Genomic DNA, 13,880 nt, shown 5'->3' with positions numbered 1-13,880 from the left:
AATATGGTATGCATGTATGCTTGTCTGCTGTGTTTGAGATCATAAACACTGATGACCTTGACTTGATAACCAACAGAAAAGAAACAGGAAACAACAAAGAAAAATACGTTTATACATATTTCCCCACATGGTTTCATGTGCATGCTTACCTATATGTAACTACACCATGAACTTTCACGTGTTATCTTGCAATTTGTTGCAAAAAGGCTGGAATGTAAATGAAATCCTGCAATAATACTATAGGTAGTGTTGTAATCTTTTTCTAAATGCAGATCAGAACCTGTGCTCTCCCAGGAGTTTCTGGAGTTGCAGCCCCTGTTCCATAACACAGCCCTGGATAATGCCAACTGGAACTGGAGCTCACAGAGTAGCCTCCTTTAACTCCACTGGGATTTCTACATACATTTCTACATTTCTACATTTCTACATTTCTACATACATTTATACACTTGAAGCTGAACATGTGCATGTTCTATCTGCACAAGGTCTCCCTTTTCCTCCTTCTTTGGTGTGTAGAATTGGAAGCCCCTGCTCCTTCTACTTTTCTTAAAAGTTGCCTAGAAGTTGAGCAAAAATATTGCTGTGGTTGTTTCCCGTCTTAAGCAGCATCCAAGGTATTGTTTCCTCTGCTTTTCCTTTTCCCAGGAACAGTGAGCAGCTCTGTTGAATGGATTTCTCCATGAGGTTATTTTGCAGGTCAGGAGGTTAGCTCACTTTTGTCTTTTTACTCAGCTCCTGCAGAAGAAATCCTCTGTGTGTTCTCCTGAATTGTAAAGGCTGGTAAGAAAGAGAAGCCAAAGTCATCCATTAATCCACAGGCCAAGTCCTATTGAAGCTGCTGCAGTGAAAGCTCTCACATGCTGCCCTGGAAATAACCCCGGCCATGACGTGGTGAAATGACCCTACATAAGGTCAGAAGCTCAGTTCTCATTTTCATTTAAGCTTCTGTTTTTTAAACAGTATTTGGGATTGTGCCTCATGGTTCTGTTGAGCTCTTAAAGCAGATGGAGCCCCTCAAGAGGGCACAGAGAAGGGGACTGCGGGGAGGCAGGGGTTTATCTGCTAAACTGGACGCTCTCCCTCCTCTCAACTTACTGCTGTTTTGGCTTAAATATTTAATGACCATGACCCCATGTGAGAGCAGCAAGTGGTGTCAGGACTTTAGCTTAAGCTGCTTTGCAGAGACAAAGCACCTGTTTTAATTCCTTCTGGAAATGGAAGTGATTTGGAAGTGCCCCAGCAAATTGAAGGCAAAGTGGTAATTCTTGACTGCCTGCACACTTTCTCAGGAAGTGTGTGAATTGGAAGGATCTGTGTACACAGCTCCTGGCTGGGATTTTCAGGAGAGCTAAGAGAGACAGGAGTCTCTGTCCTGGCATCCTTTGCAGGGTTGCAGGTGTAATACCAAGATGCATTTAGTGGAAAGATAGTGGCATCAACTGTTTGTCTCTTCTCTTCATAGACCCTGATATAATAAAATGCCAAGCTGATGCATTGGGTTATGGTTAGGTTGGATGCAGTCTATACCTTCCCCTGGTCCTAGTCAGTGTGCCCTTGGAGCAGCTGGCAGCTTCCAGGAACAGCATCATCTCTTGGGATCCAGCTGCAGTCGTTTCCTGGTTTAGGGCAAATTTGTGAGAGAACCCCTGAATGGGGTCCCTCTGGGGAAGCAAACCCAAACAGCCCCTCTCCCCAACTGGTCTGGGAAAAGAATTTCCTTGGAGAAAAGTAGAAAAAAAAATTTATTTAACAAAGTGCCCACAAGCATAAAGAATGAATAACACAAAACAATAAAACCTTTAGTTCTTCTGAAGTGAGGTGGTAAATTCAGAAAGTCCCCTGTGGGTAGCTCAGCTCACCCAGTCCCTCTCGGGATCCAGGCCCAGTGGGCCACAGGTGCGAGCTCCCAGTGCTCCTCTGGGTTTTTCAGTCCAGAGCAGGTTTAAACAATCCTGAGAAAAAGAAAAAACCAGTCCAGAGAGCTTCTCTGCCTCAGCTAAGCGTGTGACACCACCTTAAAACTAATAAGAGCAAAGCAGGTCTCTGTGCCATTGCTTGTCCGTGCCTCAGACGTGCACAGTCTAGGAGCAGGAGCACAGAGGAGTGAACACCATTTTCAAAACAAACTTCACGAGTCGTCTCTTCCTCATGCTCCTCTATGCCAATCCTCCCCATACCAGCTAAACTGCCTCTTTTCTCTTATTATATAAGCTGTATATTCTCTCTTATATAAGCTGTATCCCTTCTTGGATACAGCTGTGACTCATCAGGGGCAAGGCTGTATTGGTTAATTAACACAGCTGTTACTTATAAGAGGTTACTCAGTCTTAAAGGTACACAACTTAACATACAGCATAAACAGAACAGACAACTGGGGATACAAGCATCAAAAATCACCCTAGGACAAGTGGTTATTCAAATGCTGACCAAAGGCACTGGAGGCAGCTGTCCTCCACTGCTGCGTTTGTTCTTGGGTCATGGAATGACCTTCTGTAATAAAATCAAGGAAATAGGAGTGACTAAAACTACTGACAGAATGGATTTGGAGTATTTTGTGGGGTAATCAGGTAACACTGTAACTCTTTGGAGTAAGGAGCTGTAAGTCAGAGCTGAATCAGCCATTCCCATCGACTTGCTGGGGAACTGATTTTTAACAGGATATTACTGATTTTTACTTTTTATTTTTCATATCTGTGGTGCAGCTTTTGCCTTTTCTGGGTTTAGGGAATCATACCAAGCAAGTTGATTTTCATTACATTTTGAGAGGTAAGGGAGTGCTAAAGTGTGCAACCTCCCTCCCTCTGTATGGGAATGTGTTTTGTGTGAATCAGTGACAGAAAAGCAACCACTGAAAATATATTCCCTTTCTTTCTCTGCAGTCATCCCCATCCCCAAAAACTTCTCTAAGAATGTGACTAAAACCAAAGCACTTTTTAAGTTACAAAGGAATAGTGTTGAGCTGGTGAAGCCAGTGGGAAATGAATGTAGAATCCTAGAATTGTTTAGGTTGGAAAAGACCTTTGAATCATCAAATCTACCTGTTAACCTAGGCATGGAACAGGGTTATCATTTCTTTTGAAGATTCAGGGTGGGTTTAATTGCATTTTATTTGGCACACAATGTTTTAAAACTCATCACCGCAGAGTAGGAACAATTTAATGGCATGTGCTAATTAAACAAAATTCACAAACACTGCTTCTTCTCATTTTTACTTTTCACAATGTCTTTTTCAGCTATAATTTTAATGTCTCACATTTTTCTCTCCAGTTTCCTGTGTCTTGTGGTTAAATCTTGACCATAAATCTTGCTCTGCTTTGTTAAAAATAATAGGTCTGCTATATTTCTTCATTTAACAACCTGCTAGATTAATAGTGGCTTTAAAACAATTAACTATGGTTGTGTGGTTTAATATTCCCAGTTTTAATGCACCATGAAGGAGACATAAGAGGCATTGTCTTTTATAGAGTGCTTGGGTTTCATGTACAGTCTGGCAGTCTTTGTCTGACACCTTGGTACTGGGATCTCCTTCTTACAGAGATAATGCCAAAAAAAAAGCTTTCTGTGCAGGTTTGGAAATCAAATGGCAAGTCACTGGGTGGCAAATAAGGCTAAAATTTTAACGGTGTTTTCTCAGCCAAAAAAGTTTTGCTACCTTTGGGATGCAGGACTAGAGTTGTCACACGGGGCAGCTGGAGGAGGTGGGTTTCTGCACTGTAGCAGCAATGTTTCAGAACATAAAACCTGGTTCTTGTAAATTCTCCTTGTCGTTAAGGCTGGAAACCTGAGAAGGTCATGGTCACATGTTCTGGTGTGTCACAGGGCAGGATCTGACTCTCCAGTCACCCTGCCTCACAGGGGATTCCATCCTTGTGTTATATTTCCTCCCAGGCAGGCTTCACGGAGAAGGAGAATCTGAGGCACGAGACACCCATCATTCAAAGCATTCGGGTTTTGACACCAAAGCCATATTTCAGCAGAAAGAACAGAATTAATGCCTTCCAAACTGGCTCCTATTAAGAAAGGTCATCAAATGCATATGTAGATCAGAAACTCAATAAATTGTAATGATTCCTAAATATCAGGAAATGTTGACTGAGACTGAGCATTAAAACACATTTGTGGACAGGATCAGTGAAGACTGGGATTTGTATGGATGATAGCTATTATTCCTAGATGTTGTAATTAAGTTACACTATAAATATTCCTGCTAGATGTTATAGCTGAGTTTACAAGGGGCTTGTCTCAAAAAAAATGAATATTTGAAGCATGGATTAAGTAGCATTGCAAGAACTTGATCAGTAACTTCCTGTGGTTTCAGAGGCCATTTTCTTTAAATTTTCTCAGTTTGAATTCTTGCTCCAATTAAGCCTGACATTGAAATTGTTTTGTTGCAGACACCTCTGCTGTGAGAGGATGTGGGACCTCATGGAGACTATGTTCCAGATCAGGTAATGCCATGTTTTACTCCCCTGAGTATTAGTATTATCCCTGCCAAATCCTGCTGCAGCCTTCCTGCTCCAAACCCTGGCGCTGTGCAAAGCCTTCCAGACAGAGTTCAGTGCCTCTTTGCTTCAGGCCCCAGTCTAGGTTCATAAAATATTTGTGGCTGTCAGTCTCGTGCATCATCCAAAGTTGCACAGACGCAGAAAGCCTGTCTGAGGGATTTTAGAATTGCAAATGCCTAACAGATTTTTAACAGCTCTATATATGTATACACATATGTAAATACATATATGCATATGTATGTGTAACAGACTAGAAATACACACAAGAAATCTATGATTTCTCGGATAATAGTGTGCCAAACTGGGCTGTTGGAGATGAGAGATGTCTTCAGTTGAACTTTCAAACACTACCTTGATTTACGTGTGTTACAGGAATGGCTCTTAGTGTGGTTTCCTATAAGAAATAATGGGAGATCTAATTTTAATGCCTTATTTTTTCTTTCTTATAGTTCTGTCAAGCCTTTGATAGATGACAAAACAGAGTGTCTGCCCTGTAGCTCTGTCTGTTGTGTATCTTGGTTTCTCTGGCATTTAGAAACTTTTTAAGCCAGTTTGGCAAAGTTTAATAACTTAGGAGGTAACACACTTAACACTGTATTGCAAGAACGTTGTTAAGAGCATAGAAACAGCTTTACTAGAGGCCAGGACTTTGGATCTCTGTGCCTGCAGAAGGTGTCCATGCCCATGACAGAGGGTTGGGACTAGATGAGGTTTAAGATCTCTTCCAACTCAAACCAGTCTGTGATCTGTAATTCCCTAAAGTGCCCCTGTAATTAGCCTGAACAAAACACCTTGAGAGTGTGTGGGTTATCCATCCCACACCACATCCCACACCCATCCTTTCACCACATAAAACAGGTGGTTTGCAGCACACAGTACTCAGGTGTGTCACGTTACAGAAAAGCCCACAAGGACAACAAAGTTGTGTTCAAGATCTGAATGATGTGCAGTAAGTAAGGTTTGAGGTCACCTAGTGAACGTCCATTAGGGAAGTAAAACAAAGAATAGCTGCATGGTAAGTGAAATACCTTTTAATGTAGAATTATGGAGCTGGTACTTTACAGTACCTCAGCCTTTCTGATTCTGGGCTTTCCCAGAAGTGGCTCTGTGCAGCTTCTGGTGCTGAATGTGACAGGCTGCTTCATGTTTTATGTGCAGAATTGACTGTACACTTGTAATAACATATGCATTCTCACTCACTCAGAAAAATTCCTTTTATTTTTTTGCTTTGTGAGAGGATATCATGCAGTTCAAGACCTGTGTCCTCTGAAACAGCAGGGCTGCTGTGGTTGGAATATTCAAGGTATCTCTTGAAAATCAAGGCTGAAGTTCTCCTCCTCTTTAATGTTGCTGTAACGCAATTTGGATTTAGTAGAACCAGTATTTTTTCTCATGTTGATATGATGATTTCTGGCAGGGAGGTCAACTTAAAAATTCCAGTTAAGCTGTCACATGTATTCTGAGAATATTTAGCAGCAGCAGATCATGTGTTTGTGCTGTATGAGACCAACAGAAACTGATTTTGATTGATTGTGATGTTTCACGGGAGTGGTAATGCATAAGGTACAACAAAATGGTTTTAAATTGGATTTTAAATTGGGATCCAGATGTTTATAACACTGGCTAATTCTGACACTGAAAAAATTCAGTCCTCAGTTGAACACTGCTGGAGTTCAAGGATGTTGGAGTGCTTGATCTCTGCCTTCTGGAAAGTTGCTTCCCCCTTGGGGATGCCCCAGTGGGTTCTGTTACCAACTGGTTACGCACAGCTTCAACTGTGTAACATCTTCTGGGGAAACGAAGGTGTTCAGAGTGTGTTTGTGCAGATTTCTGTCTGTGGAAGGTGCTGTGCAAGTCGATGTTGGTTTCTGCCCAGGCCAGGTACCGTTTCCTTCTGTGTCGTGTGCTGAGCTCCCAGCTGGTGGGGAGAGAAATGGCTTTGTGGTCAGACTGCAGTCTAGTGGCACCCTTAGGAACTGTTGAGATGGGACATGGGGTGATGGTTTTAAACTGAATGAGCATCAGTTTAGCTGTAGGGAAGAGGTTTTTCTACCATGAGAATGATGAGGCCCGGGCACAGATTGCCAGGGATGCTGTGGCTGCCCCTTCCCTGGAAGTGTTCTAGGCCAGGTTGGATGGGGCTTGAATCAACCAGTCCAGTGGCCCCCATGACAGGGGAATGGAATGAGATGTGCTTTAAGGTCCCTTTCAACCTAAACAATTCTGGGATTTTAAGACTGTAGCTGTTGCAGTCTGCCTTGGGTTAGGGGGAAATATGGAAGTTTGAGGATGTGGTCCCGGGCTGGGGCGCTGCTCTGGGGGTCCATGCCCAGAGTGTGATGCAGGCAGTGATGGTGGGTGGGATGGATGGATGGACGGACAGGAAAGTAGTTTCTCGGAGGATTTCAAGCGCAAGGGCGGGGAGCGCTGAGGATGCGGCGGGAGCACAGTGATAGATGGGATTTGTGCCTCGGTGTGTCTGTGCGCGGAGCCGGGCGGGTTCCCCTGCGGTTCCCCGGCGGGCCGGGCCGTGCCTGACGTGGAGCGTCGGCCGGGCCGGAGGCGGGGCTGCCGCGGGTTTATCAGCGCCGCGGGTCGCGGCGGGCGCGCAGCAACAGGCGGCGCGGGGGACCCGCCGCCTCTCCGCCCGCCCAGCCGGCCCCGGCCCCGGGAGCCGCCGCCGGAGGCAGGGAAGGCAGCGGCAGGAGGAGGGAGCGGGCGGAGCGCGGCCGGGGCCGGGGCGCAGGCGGCCGGCTCGGGATGGTGCTCCTGCCCCTCTGGCTAGTGGCAGCCGCGCTCCTGGGGGCCCGCGCTGCGCCCGGCCGGCAGGTGAGTGAGGAAGGGAGGGAGCGCGGGGACCCCCGCCCTGCCCTTCCCTCTGCGCTGTCCCACGGGGTCCCCCCCCGTCCCCCCGCTGCCCCGGGGTCTGCGGGCCGTACCAGCCCGGAGCGAGAGGCTGAGATGGACAGGAGGCTTTCCGCCCTGTGCTGTGCTGCAGACCGCTGCATCCAAGCAGCCTGGAACCGGACACGGCATCCCCGGCCCGGGCTGGATCATGCAGCGGCAGCCCCTGGGTCCCTTCCCTCTGGATCTAATCCCCCTAGGTCCCCTAACCCTGGCAGTAGGAAGTACCAAGCCGGCAGTGAGCTGACCATGACATAGGATCACTGCTACTGTCCCTGCGGTCGCTGTGGTCCAGTTGGCTTTCCCATTCTCTAGCCTAGATAAAAAGAGATGTCAGCTCACTGCTTCCTCTCTGCCCCAGCACCCGTGCTTCTTGGAGCTCACTGCTTTCCTGCTGTTAAATCCCCGTTTTGGCCACTGAACTTACTTTTTGGCACAGTGTCACAACGTATAGAACAGGTCGTTCAGAATCGGGATTGCTTAGCAGCTCTATTTATGTTAAACTTGCTATGGACTCCGTTAGTATATTGGTGGGAACAACTGTTTATTCAGTTAAGGAAGAACTGCCATCCCTGGAAACCAAATCTAGAAACATATAAAATAGTGCAGCACAGACTAAGTGATTTTTCAGCCTTCTGCCATTCCCACATTTTCATAGTAATTGCACTAACAACTTTGTGCATGTGTTTCTTTTCTCTTCTGCAGGCTGGTAAAGAACAGCAGAACCAAATAGGTAAGTCTTTTTAGCTATTATTCCTGCTATCAAAACAGAAATGAAAGAAGTTAGCTCAAAGACTAGTTATTTCTGGAGAAATGATCTGTATGCAGGCAAGTGTTCCCTGTGCACCCCCCACCACTGCCACCCAGAAGCGTTTGTAGTTGCTGTGACGTGGCATGGTTTGAATTTGCATGCCCTCTCGTGCTGCGGTTTTGCATCTTTATGTGTCTGTGCTTCCCTTCTGAAATACAAGCCAATCAAAGTTCTAAAATCTGTTGCTGGTCACTGTTGCCTTGTAAACTGATAGACCTGGGTAAGAAAGTGAGTTCAGGGTCAGTGGCACGTGAGGGAGCTGAAGGGAAATGTGCCTCGGTGTGCCCATAGGGTGCTTCTTACTGAGACTTCAGCCTCTCGGACTCTCCCCAAAGACAGGAAGCGTCCTTTAATTGGGACTATACACCCACAGTTTAAATTTCAGGAGATCTGTGTTCATTTAGAGTAATTGGTGAGTGAGTGCTCCACAGGATGGAAGAGGTAGTGGAAGGATGTGGAAGATGGCATTGCCAGGGATTAGTGCCAGGGAATGCCATTCTGTGTGCTCCTTCCCTTACCCAGTGTGAAATGAGTCTTTACCATCCTGGTACAGAGTGCATATCCCTCCACACGACTGTTCTCTGCAGCTCTTCCACAGTGGAAATGGACTCCAGGCAGTTCTGCTTCCAGCTGCCATTGGACCTCCAGCCCTGAGGTTTTGGTTCAGCTTTTGTTCAGAAAAGAATTTCAGGCGTTTCTGTGAATTTTGGAGGTCTTGTCTCAACTTCAGTTCTGGCACTGTGAGCTTCTGGGCTTAGGTTGGTTTCCACTGTGATCAGTGAATAATGGGAACAGAGACAGTGAGGTACATTTAAAGCTAATTGGCAAACAGAGGGTTTTTCCAGTGGTATGCTGATCCTGTCTTTTATTTCTAGTCCTTTCCATGAGAAATGGATTGTATTTGAATTTCAGAAACCATAAGCTATATAGGAATGTGTCTTTTAAATTGCACAGTACATCAGGCAAAATTCCTGAATCTGGAAAATAACTTTTTGTCCTTTAACGTCTTCCTTTCATCCACAGCCCTGGCACTGCTGTAGTCAGGAACATTTGGGGCTGAATTTGATCCTCTAAATTCTGACCCAAAAAGTACAGAACCATAGAATTGTAAAATGGTTTGGGTTGGAAGGGACTTGTACGGTCATCTCATTCCAAACCCCTCACCATGCGCAGTGACACCTTTCACTATCCCAGGTTGCTCCTTCCAACCCACCCTCATTCCAGGGATGGGGCAGCCACAACTTCAAACTATGGCTTACTCAGTTGAGAGCTGTAATGACTTGGAGGTAAAACCTGCCCTGAAATTGCTTGCAAATACACTGTCCTACTTCTGAGTCCCCACAAAATATTGCTTTGCATTGGTGGTACATATTTTGAGTTGGCTCAGGGCAGGCTGCTGTCAGCAGCTGATCTTTTCTTGTAGCCTGAAAAGTCACCTAGGGAAATTAAGGCACCTAAGGGTTTATTTTTGTTAAATATCATCACAGACTGCAGTACAGGGATAGCAAGTTAGCATACTTATTACCTGCATTCATGCACAATGTGTTGCAGTGCCTGGGAGCTGTCAGGAGAAAGTAATTCTGTGTCACTCAGCCTGAAGGTGCTGATGCTGTGCTGCACCTTCACCTCCCACGCAGCCGAGCTCCGTCCCTGCTCAGTGCCACTTCTGGAAGAAACCTGTGACACAACTGTGCTGGGCCCCACCACCTGCAGGAAGCACCTGCAAAACAGCTGGAGCTGTGCAGAGGCTGCAAAAAACACCACACCAACCATCTCTTGAGCTGTCTGTATCCCTGGGACAGGTGGCAGTGAAGTAGAGGAATGAGGACACCAGAGAAGTGTCCCACATCAGCGTCTCTCCTTGCAGTCCCTTGCTTTCATTCATCCAGCTTACAATGTCCAGATCCCACACAGCCTCATCCCTTTTCAGGTGCAGAGCTGAGTGGGAATTCTTAAGGAATCTGTCCCCTTTTCTTGTCTTCTCTTTCTTTCTGGGCATTTCTGCCACCTAAAGGCAGTCAGAGAGGAAATGGTAGTTCTGGAGTGACTCAGGTTGTTGAAGCCACCAGCCAACAACATAGCAGAAAAGGGTGATGACAAAACCCCTGCTGAGCTTGTCCAGTTGTCTCCATACCATCTTCTCTTATTAAGCATCACCTTGCTAAGTCACCAGAACAGCTCTGTGCTCATCTCATTGTGCTTATCTGCGGAACAGAAGCATGTCCTCCCAGAACATGGCACAGTCTCTTCATGGAAACGCAGTCCTCTTCATCCCTGTAGTAGCAGGTAGCTGTTTTTTCTCCAGTGCTTCCACTGCAGAGCTGGATGTCTGCCATCCAGCAGTTTGCTTGTGTCACAGCTTATGAATTCCAGGCAGAAAATTCCATGGTGATGCTCTGGAGATGTCACCTTAGATCCAGTCCTTTTGCTGAGGTACCTGAGCTTCCTGACCCTCGAGCCACATCCAAAGGTGTCTTCCGATGGGGAAGCTCTGGAAGATTGTTGGTCATTCCATCGTGTCCTTATGGAATGGGACACAGCGATAGAACCCTGTGCAGGGGCCGTGTGGGTGGGGAATCCCCTACACTTCATTTCTTGAGCAGTTTGGTTTAGATATATTAAAAAAAACTTGGAGAAATTCTTCCTTTTCCACTGGTACCACTGATTTCCACATAGACAGTGCCTTTGAAATCTTCTCAAGTGGACGTTTAGGCATTTGCTATTCTACTGTGGACAATCACCTGAACGATTTTCGATCACTGTGTTTCACAGGATCCTGTGCATAAAAAGTACTGTTTTTCCAAATGTTGGTGATTAAAAAAATTTAGGATTTTTGAACCTCCATTGACCACAGCTGTTGTACAGTGCATGGACAACTCTTGTGAGCCAATGGTGTTAGTTCTGCAGTTCCACTAGTTTCTGAGGGGAAAGAAAGCCCGGGCAGCTCTCTTCAGAGGCATTCTCTAGCTAATTATGTTTTGGCACACAATGAAAGAATGTGATCTTCCTTCTTAAGTGCTTCCTTTCAACCTAAACATTGTGCAACTGGATCAGCATTTTAAGGCCAGATTAAAAAAAAAAAAAAACAAGTAGAAAATTTACAGTTAAGTGCTTTTCCTCTTGCTCTGATCGGCACTGTCAGCTTTGAATTAGCAGAGCAGATCGACTCTGAAATTTTACTTTAGGAAAGGGAACACCTACAGCTGGGATAGCATTTCCTCAGAGCATGTAGTTTGTGGAAAAAGGGTAGTGTAAGTCAGCGGAGGAGTTCAAATGTCTTTGGGATTCAGTCATGTCCCATTTAATTTTAATTGCCTTTGAACAAAAGGCATTTCCTCTTCTAGCTCAGCATTTACAGACTCTGGAAAAGGCTTTCGCTGACTCAAAACCTTGACAGTTCTTATTTTCCACCCTTTGTTCCTACCTTCTTGGGGCTAGCTGGCTGCTCCTATTGGCAAAATAGCTGGGTTTTGTTCCCCCAGCCTGTGGAAATGTGGGAATTCTGCTGCAAGATGTGCAGAGCAGTTTCTCAGTCGTGTGGCAAGCACAGAATTTGATCGCCAGACTGTGGTCGCTGGCACCGAATGTCCTGCTTTTAAGTAAAAAGAAAATAAGCCACGAGGAATCTCAGCAAGGTAGAAGGCCTGGGAATGAAATCCCAGTGTTGGAGCACTGGGAATGCGAGGATCTATGTTTTTACTTTGACCCAGTTAGAATGTACAACCCAGCAGTTCCATCTCCTGGGCATGGCCTGGTGTCTAATTAATAAAAATGACTTTAGAGTTTTAAACTGGTCCCTTTTCTAAGGAGACTGATTAACAATCTTGGCTCAGAATTCCCAGTGTTTAAAATGGGAATTATCCTAAGGATAATGGCCTAATTAGGATGCCAGTTTTAGAACTTGATCTTGTGGGTGTGTGGCAAAATAGGTGGAGTTGGCTGCTGCTGAAACACACCCTGTGGCTGCTGGCTGTAGGATATGAGGTACCAGTGGGCTTGGAAATGACTTTTCACATTCCTAGGACTTAGTATTTGTATAGTTAGATATTTATAATGCAAGAATTTACATGTGTGCATCCTACTAGTACCGTACATTTTTCTTCTGTCAGATTCCTCAGTAATTGGCTGAAAGAATATTAAAAACAGTTCTGTGAAGACATAGGAACATTTTCCTACTGAAGTTATTTGTTGAATGTGTGAATGTGTGAGTTTCTTAAAACCAGCAGCCCTTGCTACCAGGAGACAGGAATTGGCTACTGAGCTTTTCCTCTATTAATTCTCATATCAAGTGTGATCCACACTGGGAGCAGGTGAAATTTAGCTCACTTAATTAAGTATATTTATTTGAGGAATTCTCAGTGGTGCTTGGCACTAACATCAGAGCTATCCGATCTTGGAGCTTTTGGAATGAAATTGTCAGTAATATCACTCTGATACAGCTTTCACCAGCTCTCCCAGGAAGAATGGAGTAGGGAATAACTATTTTTGTGCAAGCTGTCTTTTTAACTCTCACGTAGTCAAATGCACAGGCTTAGACTTGGGCCTTGGATCCATTCAGAGCAGCACTGTGGCTCACAGCTTGACCTAGCCCTTCCCTTACAGCCTGAAAATCGGACACTGAATATCCTGATTGCTGCCAGATTACAGAGGTCTCACTGAAAAGATAACCTCATTTGAATGGATTTGTTTTCCAGTGGTGTGAAATTACTTGAAGACATGTTGCCTTAGCTGAGGGTTGTGCCATTGAGCTTCTCCAGGATTACCAACAGCGTGGCTTTGCTGGGTTTATGGCTTCTCTCAGCTGCACTAAAGTGCAAGACTTATGGTCAAATTTGTGCAGATCTGTGTTGGTTAATAATTAGATTCTCTCATTGTTTTTGATCTCTGCTACTCAGAGGAAAGGCAACAGCAAGTTGCTGGGTAAGGGGATTTGTAGAGGGAAAAGTTACTGCTTTTACCAGTGCTGACATGGATTAATTTATCAGTAGCATGTGATCTGCTGGATTTTTTCCCTATTTCTATTTCCTGAGAAATCTGTATGCAAATTGTGCTTATAATCAAGCTTGGCACTTCATTTCCAAAAGCTTGATGGAAGTCCTGACACAGGAGCAAGGTCTGTGTCAGGTGTACAACAGAGCTGTGTGGCTTTCTTACAGGAGAATTCAGACAGCTCACCTGGGGCTCTTGAGCAAGCCTGATACCCACAGGAAACTCCCCAGATAAATTTCAGTGAATACTTTAGGCTTTTCTCTGTAAGTTTTAGGAAAACCATCTTTATAATCACAATTGATAGGAAGAAATTCTTCTATGTGAGGATGGTGAGGCCCTGGCACAGATTGTCCAGAGAAGCTGTGTCTGCCCCATCCCTGGAAGTGTCCAAGGCCAGGTTGGACGAGGCTTGGAGCAACCTGGGATAGTGGAGGGTGATGTCTCTTCCCATGACAGGGGCTTTGGAACTGGATGGTCTTGAAGGTCCCTTCCAACCCTCACCATTTTGTGATGCCATGATAAAAGAGGAGCAGTGATATGTGCTTACATTCTCCTGAGTTAGTAGCTCAAACAGGAATCCTAAATTGGGATTTTTGGAAGGAGACGTGTGAGGCCAAGGGGTCCTTCAGTCTTTCGGCTCACTCCATGCTCTTGTTCTTATTTTAGTTTGG

General features: G+C 45.2%; 1 protein-coding gene across 1 annotated transcript in view; it reads left to right on the top strand.

Annotated features, from left to right (window-relative positions):
* Positions 1-7,062: 7,062 nt before the first annotated feature.
* Positions 7,063-13,880, top strand: part of ADAMTS3 (ADAM metallopeptidase with thrombospondin type 1 motif 3) — a 57,996-nt gene continuing 51,178 nt past the window's right edge. The window contains exons 1-2 of the mRNA XM_063415256.1: positions 7,063-7,334; positions 8,115-8,142. Of these exons, the coding sequence (XP_063271326.1) occupies positions 7,266-7,334; positions 8,115-8,142 (97 nt within the window). The 5' untranslated portion in view covers positions 7,063-7,265. The remainder of the gene's footprint in view (positions 7,335-8,114; positions 8,143-13,880) is intronic.

This window comes from Prinia subflava, chromosome 18 (genome assembly GCF_021018805.1).
Source record: "Prinia subflava isolate CZ2003 ecotype Zambia chromosome 18, Cam_Psub_1.2, whole genome shotgun sequence".
Lineage (NCBI taxonomy): Eukaryota > Metazoa > Chordata > Aves > Passeriformes > Cisticolidae > Prinia > Prinia subflava.
The sequence above is the reverse complement of the archived record's forward strand: the minus strand, read 5'-3'. Positions and strand labels throughout refer to the sequence as shown.